Consider the following 15834-nt stretch of genomic DNA (forward strand, 5'->3'; position numbering starts at 1 on the left):
ACTTTCAGTTCAAGGATCTCCCCACGTCTGCTTTATTCATTGTCGTGCTTGATCATTAACCAGCCTGAAAGGGATCAATCATCTATGTCTTTATGGACCTTGCTGTGTGCACTGGTCCAAATCATTAAGTGGAGGGGGATTATGGTGTGGGGTTGTGTTTCAGGGGTTGGGCTTGGCCCCTTAGTTCCAGTGAAGGGAACTCTTAAGGCGTCAGCATACCAAGGCATTTTAGACAATTTCATGCTCCCAACTTTGTGGGAACAGTTTGGGGTTGTCCCCTTCCTGTTCCGATATGACTGCACACCAGTGCACAAAGCAAGGCCCATAAAGCCATAGATGAGTGAACCTGGGGTAGAGAAACTTGACCCTCCTGCAGAGAGTCCCGGGTTCAACCGATACAACACCTTTGGGATGAAATAGAGTGGAGACTGCAAGCCAGGCCTTCTCCTCCAACATCAGTGCCTGACCTCACAAATGCACTTCTGGAAGAATGGTCAAACATTCCCATAGACACACTCCTAATCCTTGTGGACAGCCTTCCCGGGAGAGTTGAAGCTATTATAGCTGCAAAGGGTGGGCCAACTCAACATTGAACCCTACGGACTAAGACTGGGATGCCATTAAAGTTCACGTGTGTGTAAAGGCAGGCATCTCAATACTTTTAAAAATATAGTGTATGTGTATTCAATTTTACCCCTGCGGGAAGGAGATCTTTCCACAAAATTTACCTATGAAACTATTCAATAAAAATTGACTAGTTGCTCTTTATACCTCCCTAATGGGTGGTATTTACTAAATGCTGTGTATCCGATAGATAAGCGTCTCCTGACAGATATCATTATAAAAATCTTTATTGTACCAAATATAAAAACACAAACAAAATACACACACATATAAAATTATAAAATCCACCAGCTGCCCTCTTTATCTAGTAAATATCATACCATGACCATCAAAGGTTCTTACTCATTATACAGTATATATATCCTGGATATGGATGTAGCCCGAATTTGAAAAGTATACAGATAGGGGACTTTCTACATCTTACAGGCTACACCAATATCCAGGATTTAGAAATATATATATATAAAATGAGTGAGGAATTTGATGGTCATGGTATGATGTTTACTAGATAATGAGGGCAGCTGTCAGATTTAATATGTGTGCTTTTTTTTTTATATTTGGTGCAATAAAATTTTTTGTAATGTTATCTGTCAGGGGGCCTTTATCTATCGGATACACAGCAATTAGTAAATAATACCTACAATAGGGAGGCATAGAGAGCAAGCAGTCCATTTTTATTGAATAGTTTCCTAAATCTCTAATAGAAGTCTGTACCTCCACTCATCTGGGTCTTGTGTATAATAAATGCAGTTCCGATTGAGAAAATATATCAATACCACAGAGAATAATCCACATGGTAGTGTATTCAAAAGCCTATATATTAAATGCTAGGTATACTTACCATCCAATCAACCATCAAACTTTATATATTCTCCAAACAGGAACATTAATACATTTTACAGCCATCAAAACAAGTCTCAATGGTGGGATTCTACATTAACATACATTCTGTGCCCCATGAATAGAGATCCACTTCCCTCCATCTCCCTCTCCATGTGCTTTTCTAAAGGGCTTACACAATAAAACCTTGTAATAGGCAGGTCAGACTTGACAACCTAAGCCCAAAGAGCATTGGACACAGTGGCCAATGTTAAAAAGGGCAAAATAAACACACTTCATCAGAGGTCAATAGATATACATGCTAAATAAACAGACAGAACAATGATCACATCACTACAGTATAAGACCGCCGCTCACCATAGCCGATCCTGGTATGGATGTATGTATGTAAAATCAGGAGACCCCTATGATTAAGCCCCCGGTGGGTGGGATGAAACATGGGGAGCGGCATTGACTGAGGCTTTCACGTGTATACATCCATACCAGGATCGGCTATGGTGAGTGGTGGTCTTATACTTAAATGTCCATTGCTCACTGGAGTTTTTCTTTTGCTGGTATCCCTTCTTTTTTGAGTGCCAACAGGGTCCTACACCTCAGCCTGGAGCGGCACCACCAAGCATTAATGACATTACTACAGTAGCTTTAGTACAGCACATATTTTCAATAAAAAATAATAAAAATAAGGATTCATAATGGAGGATGAATCATTACCTCTGTAAATTCCATTGTGGCCTTTCAGATGAGGACTTCCTTCCATTCCTTCCAAATGTGCCCCATGGTCTGACGTAAAGTAGGTAAACGTACTATTCACTAAGCCTTCTTCATCAATGGCGTCTAGGATTTCCCCTTAAATGTCAAAAAACATTTATAACTTTTGTATCCAAAGTTGGCTATTAAAGCCGCAAAACAAAAATGTAATACAGCTTACCAGTCCTTACCAGGTGTGGTGGCTTCATTCGTTCCTAGCATGTTACTTTTATTTTCATTTAGAGAAAATATCTCTCTGGCCCAACATATTTTATTAGTATTGCCCCCCCCCCTCCCCCCCCCCCCCAGTCCAGTCCTCCACTGTTTTCAGCTAGGAGGGGACCAACTTTTTGCTGCATTGTAAGTTAGAACAGTAAAGCACAACAATTCTAGTAGAGACTGCATTTAATGAGTAAATATGACTACCCTCATGTACATATAAAATAAATAAATTACACAGAAACACTGATTTTTTTTTTAAATTAACATACGGTATATTATTAAGACTATTTAAATTACTCTGAATTTTCCTATTTCCAAAAAACATTAAAATGGTATACATTTCTTTTAAACAGGGCAGAAATAACTTACCAACCATCCAGTCCATTTCCTCTATATTGTCTCCATACAAATCATGTTTACTTCTTCCTTTAAACCTCTTAGTTGTATAATAAGGAGTGTGTGTATGAAGGAATGATACAAACAGCAGAAAGGGCCCATTTTTATTCCTAAAATAAAAAATTGTCAATTTTAATTTTTGGATTCAAAGTGCATCTGAAGCCAAAACTTTTTTCTTTCCTTTTTTTTTTTGGGATAGAGCAGCAAGTGGTAAAAAGGAACAGAATGCTAGTGACAATCTGCCTTCAAGTTCAGAAATGTACATGCATACATGTGTTAACGCAGTAATTAATTTAAATGTTAAGCTTTTTTTTTTTTTTTTTTAAACAGGATCTTTGTCCCAGCAAGATCCTATGTAGATGATCATTTTGAATTTATTTTTTTTCACAGCCACGTGCATGTACTCTTAGAAGCAAGACGAATAGAAGCAAGACAGTTTTCAAGTCAACCTTCAAAATTACACAGGGGCATTTTTGTGTGTCCATTGTCACTTGTTTAAAGATTTTTTGTGTCACCATAGGATGACACTATGGACACTCAAATATATCTGTGCCTCGTCCTAACATGTAAAGGAGACTAGAAATGGCATTTCAAACATGGACTTTGTTGGCACGACAGCATGACACAATGTCGTAAAATTAATATTTTTATCAAAAACATTAAAAAGATCATATTGAAAACAAATATACACAAAGCATTATTATAAAACAGTAATGCAACACACGTCAAAAAGTGAGTCCCATCATATCACACATTTTAGAGTATTTATTGAGAACAAATGTTTTTTTGGTTTTACCCGAGTGCTGTATGGTGAAAATAGGTTTGATGGTGTATTTCCAACAGTGGCGGTGGGTTCACTTGTATACGATAACGTTCTTGTTTGAGAACATTATCCTATACAAGTGAACCAACCGCCACCGTTGGAAATACACCATCAAACCTATTTTCTCCATACAGCACTCTATTGAGAACAAATGTTTTTTTTGGTTCTACCCAATACTCTAAAATGTGTGGTATGGCGGGACTCACTTTTTGTGTGTGTTGCATTACAGTTTTATAATAATGCTTTGTGTATATTTGTTTTCAATATGATCTTTTTAATGTTTTTGAATGAAAAATATACATTTTACGACATTGTGTCATGCTGTCGTGCCAACAAAGTCCATTTTTGAAATGCCATTTCTAGTCCAGTGCTGTATCTTGGCCTAGGCCGACAAGGCCCAGGCCTAGGGCGGCACTTTGCAGGGGGGGAGCAAAGAATCTGCACACCGCATGAAAAAAAAAAACAGCCTCCTCCTGGCTTCCGCACGAAAAGGGTACCTGCCGGCTTGCGCTGCACTTTTAGTTTAGTGCCAGTATTATGGGGCAAATTGGGCCAGAGGGCAGGGTCCAGGAGACAAATCAGTCTGGCATCCCCATAAAGCAGTCACACTGTTACCTGCTGGTATGATAGGCTGCACTAATGGGCACTGATACGCTACACTGGTGGCCACTGATGGGGCTATACTGATGGCCACTGATGAGGCCACACTGATATGCTGCACTGATGGGCAGTAATGAGGTGGCACTGATGGACACTGATGAGGCTGAACTTATGGGAACTGATAGGGCTATGCTGATGGGCACAGATAGACTGTGGTTGTGGTCTGTGGTGTACAGATGACAGGGTCATAAACAGGAAGGGGTGTGGTCCTTACAGGAAGGGGAGGGTCGTATTTAAATTAGGGGGTGGGCAAACTTAGTCAGGCCTAGGGCAGCACAAAACCTAAATACACCACTGTTCTAGTCTCCATTGTCACGTGTTGTCAAATCTCCAAGAACATGACCCTCATAGGAAAACTGATGGTTTTTTTCTAATTCTTCAAAATACGTACAGTATATACCGATTTACCGATTAACCCAATCCACAGAGTAATGTGTTTCATGATCCTTGTAACCTGGATTTATAAACCACATGAATGTCTTCAATTTGGCAATCTGAATGCACATTTTCTGGAGAAACGGATACGGAAAGGCAGGTACAGTATATACATTTGTATACAATTTATTTATTTGTTATGCTTAGGGCTACAAAAAAAGTTATGAAGGGTATGTGGAGAATGTGACACTCCCTCTTCCTCCCAAGATAAGCTGCCCAAGTGCCCATTTCCAGGCTCTAGTACGGTCACAAGAGTGTAAACAGAAATCTTAGTCTGGTTTAAGCTCTGACCAGAGCGACTTGGAGCTTACGCAGGACTTCTCTTTATGCAGGTAAACTGAGCAGTGGCAGAGAAAAAAAAGGACAGTAAGTTGGGGAGACTGCCATTTAAATTAACCTGTTGCTTCTCTTTGCATTGAGAAGCACAGGTTTACTTTTGGGGGTGAGTTTTCAATGTAATTAAGAGCTCTTTAAATTTTTCAATACAGGCTGAATTCAGGTGTTTAAGTCTGAAAGTGAGAGGAATCATTTGGTACCTTTCTTATGTTCTATAATTTTCTTGAGGCCATTCTGCTGGAGACAAATATTTATTTATTTTTTTAATGAACTGGGGACAAATAATTTACCTGGACCTAAACCACGCTGTTTTGTCCATGGAGGACAGTCACATCAGCAGTATACACTCTCTTCTCTTAAAGCGGAGTTCCGGGCACAAAAACAATATTTTTTTTTTGTGCCCCTCCGCTAGTTCGAGATCACCTGAAAAGGAATTGGATAGTTATTTTTTTTTTTTTGTTTACTCACCTTTTAATTGAAGATCGTAAATACTCACCTCAGAGTACCTCCTCCCTCGGAGCCGCGGCTCACCCCGTCACTTCCTGTCTCGCTATGATTCCTGGGAGCTGAACGTCATCGCTCCCAGGAATCAATGCGACGGCACCGGCCCCGCTCGTCATTTCCGGGCGACGCCGCATTCCCCTGCTAAACAGCTTCTGGGCATGCCCAGAAGCTGTGGAGGAATGCGGTCCCGCACCGGAAGTGACGAGAGGGGCCGGTGCAGGCGCATTCTGGGACAAGAAGACGCGGAAGAAGACACAGAAGATGACCGCGCCGGCTTCAGCTGCCCACAAGAGAGATGGAAACGCTGTGGAAGAAATTTTATAAGTAAGTATTTCTTCTAAAAGGTAAGTGCGAACCGGGACAGATCAGAGGCTAGCCATTGTGGAATCTACCCATCCTTTCCAGGCATGGGGAAGCATGTAACAAACCATAGGCTAGGGCTGTCACATAGAGTAGGAGAGAGACTTCTCATGCTTGTGCAAGTTCCGGAATAGAGCTTACACAGGGGGATTGCTTCCTCACTCTTGACATCTGAATGGAGCAGGAGAGGAAAAGAACCAAAAAAAAAAAGGAAGCATGTGTTGCTTAAGGCACCATTATTAAAGTGGACCTGTGGCTTTGCGCTTCATAGACAAAGCACCGGTCCACTTTAAATATAAACCTCTAAAACCTACAAACCTATACTGGTGCTAGATTATAAAAATAATATGTTTATTCTTACCTGGTAATAAATGTTTTGGCCTCCTCAACTATCTGGCTAACTTTGAACTCCATATCCATTGGTTGTTCGACAATGTCAAAGTTTCTCATTAATATGCAGTTCCAGTGCGGTAGAAATGCAAGGGCTACATACCAATATAGGAAAAAAATGGAGCCAAAAAATGCAAAAATAAAAAGCTTCCAGGGAATAATGATGAGATGTAAAAGTTTGATAACTAGTAGTGTAAATACAGTGATGGTGAATATCTGTGCATAAAATTTTAATTTTTTCTTGTAATTCAATAGCATTTCACTTGGTCTTGAGGCTTCACAATCATTAACAAGAGTATAAGGAGTACCAAAAAAATAATCAAAGCCGTGGTTTAATGGATGGTGGCAAAAGTCATTCCTTGATTCACAATTTACACCTAAGTGCCACTTTCCTGTTTTAAAACAAATAAAAAAAAATATATAAAAAACAATTCAGATTCAATTCAATTCAGAAATTATAAATTGTTTTCACTATTCTTTACAAATAAAAAATGTAAAAAGTTTGGCGTGCATTTGTATTCAGCCCTCTTTGTGAAGCCCTCAGAGGTTTGTTAGAGAACCTTAGTGAACAAACAGCATCATGAAGACCAAGGAACACACCAGACAGGTCAGAGATAAAGTTGTGGAGAAGTGTAAAGCAGGGTTAAGTTGTAAAAAAATATCCCAAGCTTTGAACATCTCACAGAGCACTGCTCAAGCCATAATCCGAAAATGGAAAGAGTATTGCACAGCTGCAAACCTACCAAGAAATGGTCGTCCACCTAAACTGACAGGCCAGGCAAGGAGAGCATCAATCAGAGAGGCAGCCAAGAGGCCCATGGTAACTCCGGAGGAGCTGCAGAGATCCACAGCTCAGGTGGGAGAATCTGTCCATAGGACAACTATTAGTCGTGTACTCCACAAATCTGGCCTTTATGGAAGAGTGGTAAGAAGAAAGCCATTGTTTAGAGAAAGCCATAAGAAGTCCCATTTGCAATTTGTGAGAAACCACATGGGGGACACAGCAAACATTTGGAAGAAGGTGCTCTGGTCAGATAAGACCAAAATTTTATGTTATTTTTTATTTTATTATATTTTTTAACAGCAAAACGCTTTGTGTGGTGGAAAACTAACACTGCACTTCACCCTGAACACACCATCCCCACTGTGAAACATGGTGATGGCAGCCAGCACCATGTTGTGAGGATGCTTTTCTTCAGCAGGGACAGGAAAGCTGGTCAGAGTTGATGGGAAGATGGATGGAGCCAAATACAGGGCAATCTTAGAAGAAAACCTGTTGGAGTCTTCAAAAGACTTGAGACTGGGGCAGTGGTTCACCTTCCAGCAGGACAACAACCCTAAACATACAGCCAGAGCTACAATGGAATGGTTTAGATCAAAGCATATTCATGTCTTAGAATGGTCCAGTCAAAGTCCAGACCTAAATCCAATTGAAAATATGTGGCAGACTTGAAAATGAGCAGAAATGTCACTCTAGATGTGCAAAGCTGGTAAAGACATCCCCAAAAAGACTTGCAGCTGTAATTGTAGCAAAAGGTGGTTTCACAAAGTATTGACTCAGGGGGGCTGAATACATAGGCATGCCACAATTTTCACATATTTATTTATAAAAAAATTTGAAAACCATTTTCTTATTTTCCTTCCACTTCACAATTATGTGCCACTTGCGTTGGTCTATTACATAAGATCCCAATAAAATACATTTATGTTTTTGGTTGTAACATGACAAAATGTGGAAAATTCCAAGGGTTATGAATAAGTTTTCAAGGCACTGTACTGTATATACCATAGCTTGTAGACGCTATAACTTTTACTCAAACCAATCAATATAAGCTTATTGGGATTTTTTTTTTTTTTTTTACTAAAAATATGTAGTAGAATACATATTGGCATACATTTATGAAGAAATAAGATTTTTTTAAGTTTTTATAATCCAATTTTATTGAATCTGTTTTATAGCAGAAAGTAAAAAATATTGTTTTTTATTTTTTTCCAAAGTTGTCTTTTTTTTGTTTATAGAGCAAAAAATAAATAATGCAGAGGTTATCAAATACCACAGAAAGAAAGCTCTATTTGTGTGAAAATAGGACATACATTTTATTTGGGCACAGTGTCGCACGACTGCGCAATTGTCAGTTAAAGTAACGCAGTGCTGTATCGCAAAAATTTGCCTGGTCATGAAGGGGGGGGGGGGGTAAATCTTCTAGAGATCAAGTAGTTAGAAGAACCTCTGTCAGGGTATTATAATTGGCTGTGTCTTTCTATGCCAGTGACCACTGCTTTTCCCATTTGTTATCCTGATAAAGGTCAAAGACAGCTAAACAATAGGGATGATCGAACTTTTGAAAAGTTCGGTTCGACCAGAACACCCGAACTTCACCAAAGTTCGGCCCGGATTTCAGAACCCCATTGAAATCAATGGGACCCGAACTTCTGTAATCAAAAAACACAATTTTTAAGCCCTAAAACCCAATAAATGCCCCTAAAAAGTGCCTAGGGTTCTGGGTCATGCCCCATTAACTATTAATCACACAAAAAAAAGTTCTTAAAAATTGTCATTTTTGATAAAAAAGCCAATTATTGAAAAATTAAAAAAAAAAAAAAAAAAGAGATTTTTTTGATTTTTACTTTGGATTTAGTATCTGGGGGGTCTAAAAAGTGTACATGTGAAGTTTCAGGTCTGTAGCATGTCCAGAACCATGGAAAAAAAAAAAAGATAATTTTTCAGTAGAACAGGGATGTGGGTCGGGACCCTCCTTTAACTTTAACACCTATATGATCTTTTTTTCTGGTTCTGGACATGCTACAGAGCTGAAACTTCACAGGTACACCTTTTAGACCCCCCAGACACAAAATCACACAAAAAAAGTTCTTAAAAATTGTCATTTTTGATAAAAAAGCCAATTATTGAAAAATTAAAAAAAAAAAAAAAAAAGAGATTTTTTGATTTTTACTTTGGATTTAGTATCTGGGGGGTCTAAAGGGTGTACCTGTGAAGTTTCAGCTCTGTAGCATGTCCAGAACCAGAAAAAAAAAGGATTGTTTGTATTAGAAAACTTTGAGCACAGGAATATGGCTTCTCTGCTGTAACACCTTGCCGGTTTAATAGCAGGCATTTTTTTGGGTTCTTTGCAGTCAGGAAAAACATCTGAACTTGTGTATAGTGGTACTGTGCACAAGTTCTGATGTTTTGCCTGCCTCCAAAACCCCCCAAAAAATGCCAGCAAAAACACACCTGGGCATTTTTTTTTTGACGCTAGCGTTTTTTTTGGCATTTTTTGGGGTTCTTTTGAGGCAGGCAAAACATCTGAACTTGTGTATAGTGGTACTGTGCACAAGTTCTGATGTTTTGCCTGCCTCCAAAACCCCCCAAAAAATGCCAGCAAAAACACACCTGGGCATCTTTTTTTTTTGACGCTAGCGTTTTTTTGGCATTTTTTGGGGTTCTTTTGAGGCAGGCAAAACATCTGAACATGTGTATAGGGGGTATATATAGGCATATATGTCTGAATATATACCCCTAGACATATATAGGTGTGATAGTAGCAGAAATATATTACTGTAAATGATTTCATTAGCGCAAGCATTTATTTCTGCTACTATCACACCTATATATGTCTAGGGGTATATATTCAGACATATATGTCTATATATACCCCCTATACACATATTCAGATGTCATGTCTGACATCAAACATGTCCTCAAAAAAGCACTGGCAGTGGCAGCCCCTGCAGCATAAAAAATGCTTGCTGGTGAGAAGCCACATGCCTGTCCCGAAGCAACTCAGAGAAATTATCATTTCTCTATAGCGGTCACCCTGCTTTGGAAGGGTTTTGTCACCCTGCCATAGCAGTCACTGCCAGTTAACCCTACACTACACTACGGTCCCCTGACACTTAACACTTTCCCTACAGAAACTAAATTTTTGAAGCTAACTTAAGTGTAAAGGAGCACTCTAACTACACTAGATATCCCTTTCCTCACACTAAAAATAGCTAAATGACACTTTTAAAGTAAAATTAACAGAACTGCTTCCACTCTCTTCCATGTCCAGTATAACAATGCTGGGAATATGGCGGGGGCGATCTTATATACTGGGGGGCGTATTCACTAATGATTGGTCTAGGGACCCCCTAGTCACTCCAATCACATTCCTAGCATTCTCCTGCCCCCTCAATTGGCTTTTGCTAATGGTTCTGGTCCAATCACGGGCTTTTAAAGCCCATTTCCTGAAGCATTGCATTTTGGGCGGTTCTGGTTGCCGAATTCCGAACTTTTTGGGCAAAAAGTTCTAAATTCGGCCGAACCTCGAACACCCAATGTTCGGGCCGAACCGATGGTGGACCCGAACCGTTCGATCATCCCTACTAAACAAACTTGACAGAATTAATTATTCTTCCCAGGTCTACCAAAATTTTAAATGTTTTGGCTGGAGTTCAGCTTACATAACCCTCTATCAATGTACTGTACTTATCCACAATGTGTCCATTACTATTTGCTATTATTTATTACAATATTTTTTTTTGCATTGAAACATGGTTATGCAAAAACCATAAGAAATATAAAAAAAGCTAGTATGAAATTCAGTCTGCTAGCATATATTCAGAACTAAAATATTATTTTTATATAGACTGACACTTTAACCACTTTACGTCTGCTCACTGTGCTGCTACTGCGGCACAGTGGCTCGTTATTGTCTGGCGACGTAGACCTACGTTACCAGACATTCCCCTCTCTTGGCGGCGCGCGCGCTCCGCCGGAGGCTCGCTCCCGCTGTATTCAGTTACAGCGGGAGTCGGGCCAGGGGAGGAGCGGCGGTGATCACCGCGGCTATTCCCCGATCGTCGGGGATCTAGTGTGGAAATCCGCCCGCTTGTGTAAACAAAGCGGGCGGATCTCCTAAGTGACAGGCAGAGTCAGATTGCAGGGTTCAGCATAGCTGAACCTGCGATCTGTCCCTGTGTCACTCAGTCACCTCCCCCCACACACGTCAGTAAGCACCAGGCATACATTAACCCCTCCCTCTCCAATAAAAATGAATCCCTTCCCTGCCAGTGTCATTTTTTACAGTAACAGTGCGTATGTATAGCACTGATTACTGTAGTAATGTCACTGGTACCCCCAAAAGTGTCAAAAATGTCAGTCAAGGGTCCGATCTGTCTGCCGCAATGTCGCAGTCCCGCAAAAAAAATCGCAGATCGCCGCCATTACTCGTAAAAAAAAAACACTAAAAATTACAGAAATCTTTCCCTTAGTTAGTAAACGCAATAACTTTTGCGCAAACCAATCAAAATACGCTTATTGCGATTATTTTTACCAAAAATATGTAGCAGAAAACAAACTGGCCTAAATTGTTAAAAAATTTAGATTTTTACATTTTTTGGGGGGAATTTCATATAAAAAAAATGTGAAAAATATTGTTATTTTTTAAAAATTGTCGCTCTTTTTTTGTTTATAGCGCAAAAAGTAAAAATCGCACAGGTGATCAAATACCACCAAAAGAAAGCTCTATTTGTGGGGGGAAAAAGGACAGCAATTTAATTTGGGTACAATGTTGCACGACCGCGCAATTGTCCGTTAAATTAACGCAGTGCCGAATTGCAAAATATGGCCTAGTCAGGAATGGGGTAAAATCTTCCCGTCTTAAAACAGTTAAAAATACGCTCATTGAGAATTTTTTTGTCAAAGACATGTAGCTAAATACATTTTGGCCTAAATATATGACAAAAATGTAATATATTGGATATTTTTAACTGTCAAAGTAGAAAAATATTGTTATTTTTTCAAAATTGTCACATTTTTTTATTATTATCGCAAAAAATAAAAATCGCAGAGATGATCAAATACCACCAAAAGAAAGCTCTGTTTGTGGGAAAAAAAGGACGTAAATTTTGTTTGGGTACGGCGTTGCATGACCGCGCAATTGTCAGTTAAAGTCGCACAGTGCCGAATCGCAAAAAGTGGCACAGACGTAAGACAGCAAAATCCTCCGGTGGTAAAGTGGTTAAAAAGGCAGACAGTGAATTCACACCACTATTCTCCCAATCGTTTGTAAAACAGAGGTTGGATTAAGTAAGGTGGACAGTCTGAAATATTACAAACATAAAATATGGATACTTCTCTGCGATACTCACCAATAATTCCTGTGGAATAACCTTGTTGCTTTAATATCTTTGCAAATGTTGTTTCATTACTGGGAAGACCACCAGATGCAGCATTCCACAACAAAACCCTAGAACCACTGTGACCTGTCATGCCTACAGACAGGAAAAATGGAACAAGGAAGAGAAGTAATAATAGTAAAACAAATTATAGTAATAAACAATTAGAAGACAAAACAGAGAGAAGTAATAACATTAACACATTTTTTCATGTGTGTATCACAATGCAATATCCACAGGGGGACAAAAATTGCTCAATTAAAATGTTGTCACTTTTTCATCAGAGAAGGATTTGGGGACAGAAGGCTTCAAAAAGTATTCTAAAAGAACACCAATTTGCCCAAAATAAGTGTAAAATGATTTTAATTAAATTCATTTCTAGCTTATACTGTAGATATATAAACAGTATATACAAATACAAATACCAATATATTACCTGTTCTTATAGGATATCGGCCAGTCACAAAGGCTGATCTACTTGGGGAGCATAAAGAGCCTGCAGCAATATGATGTGTAAGTTTCACACCTTCCTTTGCTAATCTGTCAATGTTAGGAGTCCTGAAAATGACAATGCCTAAGTAAGTAACTGATAAAAAAAACAAAAAATTAGGAAATTTAAAAGAAACCAGTTCTTGCACCATTCAAATATGCAGCATCTGAAAGTGGAAGCACAAATTTGCAGGCTGTGAAATTACGTATTCTAGGCAGGCCACAACACTGAGATGAGTGTTCATCAGTATCAATTCTATATTTTTTCATTTCATTTTCTGAAGGTTAAAGTGGTTGTAAAGGCATATTTTTAGGTTTATTTTTATAATAATAACAAACATGTAATGTGTACAAAAATATTAAATTAAAACCCGCACTAAAATATATGTGAACCAGTGCTCCCTGAAGCTGCTGCTCACTTAGGCAAAAGCCAAGATGGAGTAAGACATTATAAAACACAGCGCTACCAGGAAAGTGATATAAGTAATAAATATAATCCTTCAATAAATAAATATAATAATCTAATTCATAAATATAAAGTGCACTTAATGAAAAAAAAGTATGTATACATATCAATAAATATATATAAAAATATTGCAATATATCAAAAATGCTAAGTGCTGAAGTGAAATTGTGCAAGATAAAGTGCAGTCCAAAAATACGAGTTCACTGAATTATCAAATAAAGTGCTGGACGAAAAGTGCTTGTAGTGCTCCACACAGTGATAAGTGCTCCAAAACGACCCTTTTGGGGATCTACTCACCAGATACTAGGAATAATCAAGACTCAGAAATAGTTATTCTCCAAGATAGCCCAGGGAATGGATGGATCAGCACACCACCAAACAAGCCTCCAACTTTTGATAATAGCCCCCTCTTGGTTAGGTACTCAAAAAGGAAGGGAAGGAGCCAGACATAGTGAAGCCCGCAAAATGTTTTATCAATATCATTAAAAAACTACTCACAAATGTAGAAGTATAAGACAGCGTTTGAAAACCACATCAGAACATATCTTGAGTCCATTTCCGGGATCGCTAGCCGGCGTGCGTTCCCGGCTAGCGATCCCGGATTATTCCTAGCATCTGCTTGATTATTCCTAGCATCTGGTAAGTGGATCCCCAAAAGGGTAGTTTTGGAGCACTTATCACTGTGTGGAGCACTACAAGCACTTTTCGTCCAGCACTTTATTTGATAATTCAGTGAACTCATATTTTTGGACTGCACTTTATCTTGCACAATTTCACTTCAGCACTTAGCATTTTTGATATATTGCAATATTTTTATATATATTTATTGACATACTTTTTTTTCATTAAGTGCACTTTATATTTATGAATTAGATTATTATATTTATTTATACATACTTTTTTATCATTAAGTGCACTTTATATTTATGAATTAGATTATTATACTTTTTTATTGAAGGATTATATTTATCACTTATATCACTTTCCTGGTAGCGCTGTGTTTTATAATGTCTTATAACAAACATGTAATACTTACTTGCTCTGTGTAATGGCATCGCACAGAGCGGCCTCTAACCTTCTCTTCTGGCTAGCGCTGTCTGCTCCTCCTCTTCTCTGAGTGTCCCCATAGCAAGCTATGTGCTATGGGGGCACTTGTGCAGTCGCGCTGCCAAGCTGGGCTGTGTGGGTCTATAGACATGAGTAAATATATGGGGGTCTGATAAATGTGTTCTCTATATACCATATATACTGTTACTTCTGCTTTTTCACTGTCATTTTATTGTAAGAGCTAATGTACACATGTCTGGTAACTGTAGGAAACAAAAGTCTGAACCTGTGATAACACTTATTGCCTGATGAAAACCAACCACCTACCTTCCCGTTTGATTAAAGAATAGACATTTGTTGTCAGAACAAGTTTGAACCAACAACTGTCATGGCAGACTTTTTGTGTCAGTCACATGATGTTAACGCCCATTTAACTATTAGCATTCAGAAGATAAGGACACTGATTTGATTGATTATGCGATCACACCTAGATTACAACCTAGAAGACGCCTATGTCTTATGTATATTCATTACTATAAATCAGTTAGCCTAATGTTGTTAGCTAGACAATATACTTGTGCCTTTGCCCAGTTCAAACTGAGCATTTGTAAGACTGTATCCTCCCACTGCAGTGAGTAAATTCACCTTTCCTTTCATCAATTTGGACTCACCATCTCATCTTGAAGGTCTTGTTTGAAGACTCCCTAACCAAAAGTAACAGACACACACAGCACAGCTTGGCCCTGTCCCCTGCTCCATCCTCACAGGATTTGATTGACAGCAGTGCTCCCTCTGCTGCCTCTGTGTCCCCTGAATACAGGGAGAGAGAGCAGCGCTGCTGCAGACAGGCACAGGGCTGGACCAAAAGAGGAGCTAGGTAAGTATTTAAGGGGGTGAGGAGCTGATCATATGATCATAGAAGCTTTTTTTTTTTTTAACCTTAACGCAGAGAAGGTAAAAAAAAAAAAAATGGAACCACTTTAAACACTTCTGGACAGGAAGATTTTCCCCCTTAATGATCAGGCCATTTTTTGTGATTCGACACTGTGTTACTTTAATGGACAATTACGCGGTCGTGAGACGCTGTACCCAAATAAAATTGATGTCCTTTTTTTTCCCACTAATAGAGCTTTCTTTTGGTGGTATTTGATCCCTCTGCGATTTTTATTTTTTTGTGCTATAAACAAAAAAAGAGCGACAATTCTGAAAAAAAAAAACACATTTTCACTTTCTGCAATACAACATTCCCAATAATAAAAATTTAGAAATCTATTTTTTTCATCATTTTAGGCCAATTTGTTATCTGCTACATATTTTGGTAAAAAAAATTCCA

At 38.7% G+C, this 15834-nt stretch overlaps 1 protein-coding gene across 1 annotated transcript in view; it reads right to left on the minus strand.

The window, feature by feature from the left end:
* LOC309548023 (uncharacterized protein) overlaps positions 1-15834 on the minus strand; it is a 156194-nt gene that overhangs the window by 125675 nt on the left and 14685 nt on the right. Inside the window, exons 3-7 of the mRNA XM_082248001.1 lie at positions 12936-13057; positions 12473-12595; positions 6309-6729; positions 2803-2939; positions 2176-2310 (exon numbers count right to left, since the gene is read on the minus strand). Of these exons, the coding sequence (XP_082104127.1) occupies positions 2176-2310; positions 2803-2939; positions 6309-6729; positions 12473-12595; positions 12936-13057 (938 nt within the window). The remainder of the gene's footprint in view (positions 1-2175; positions 2311-2802; positions 2940-6308; positions 6730-12472; positions 12596-12935; positions 13058-15834) is intronic.

Source organism: Pelophylax lessonae (genome assembly GCF_965119305.1).
Source record: "Pelophylax lessonae genome assembly, chromosome: 2".
NCBI lineage: Eukaryota > Metazoa > Chordata > Amphibia > Anura > Ranidae > Pelophylax > Pelophylax lessonae.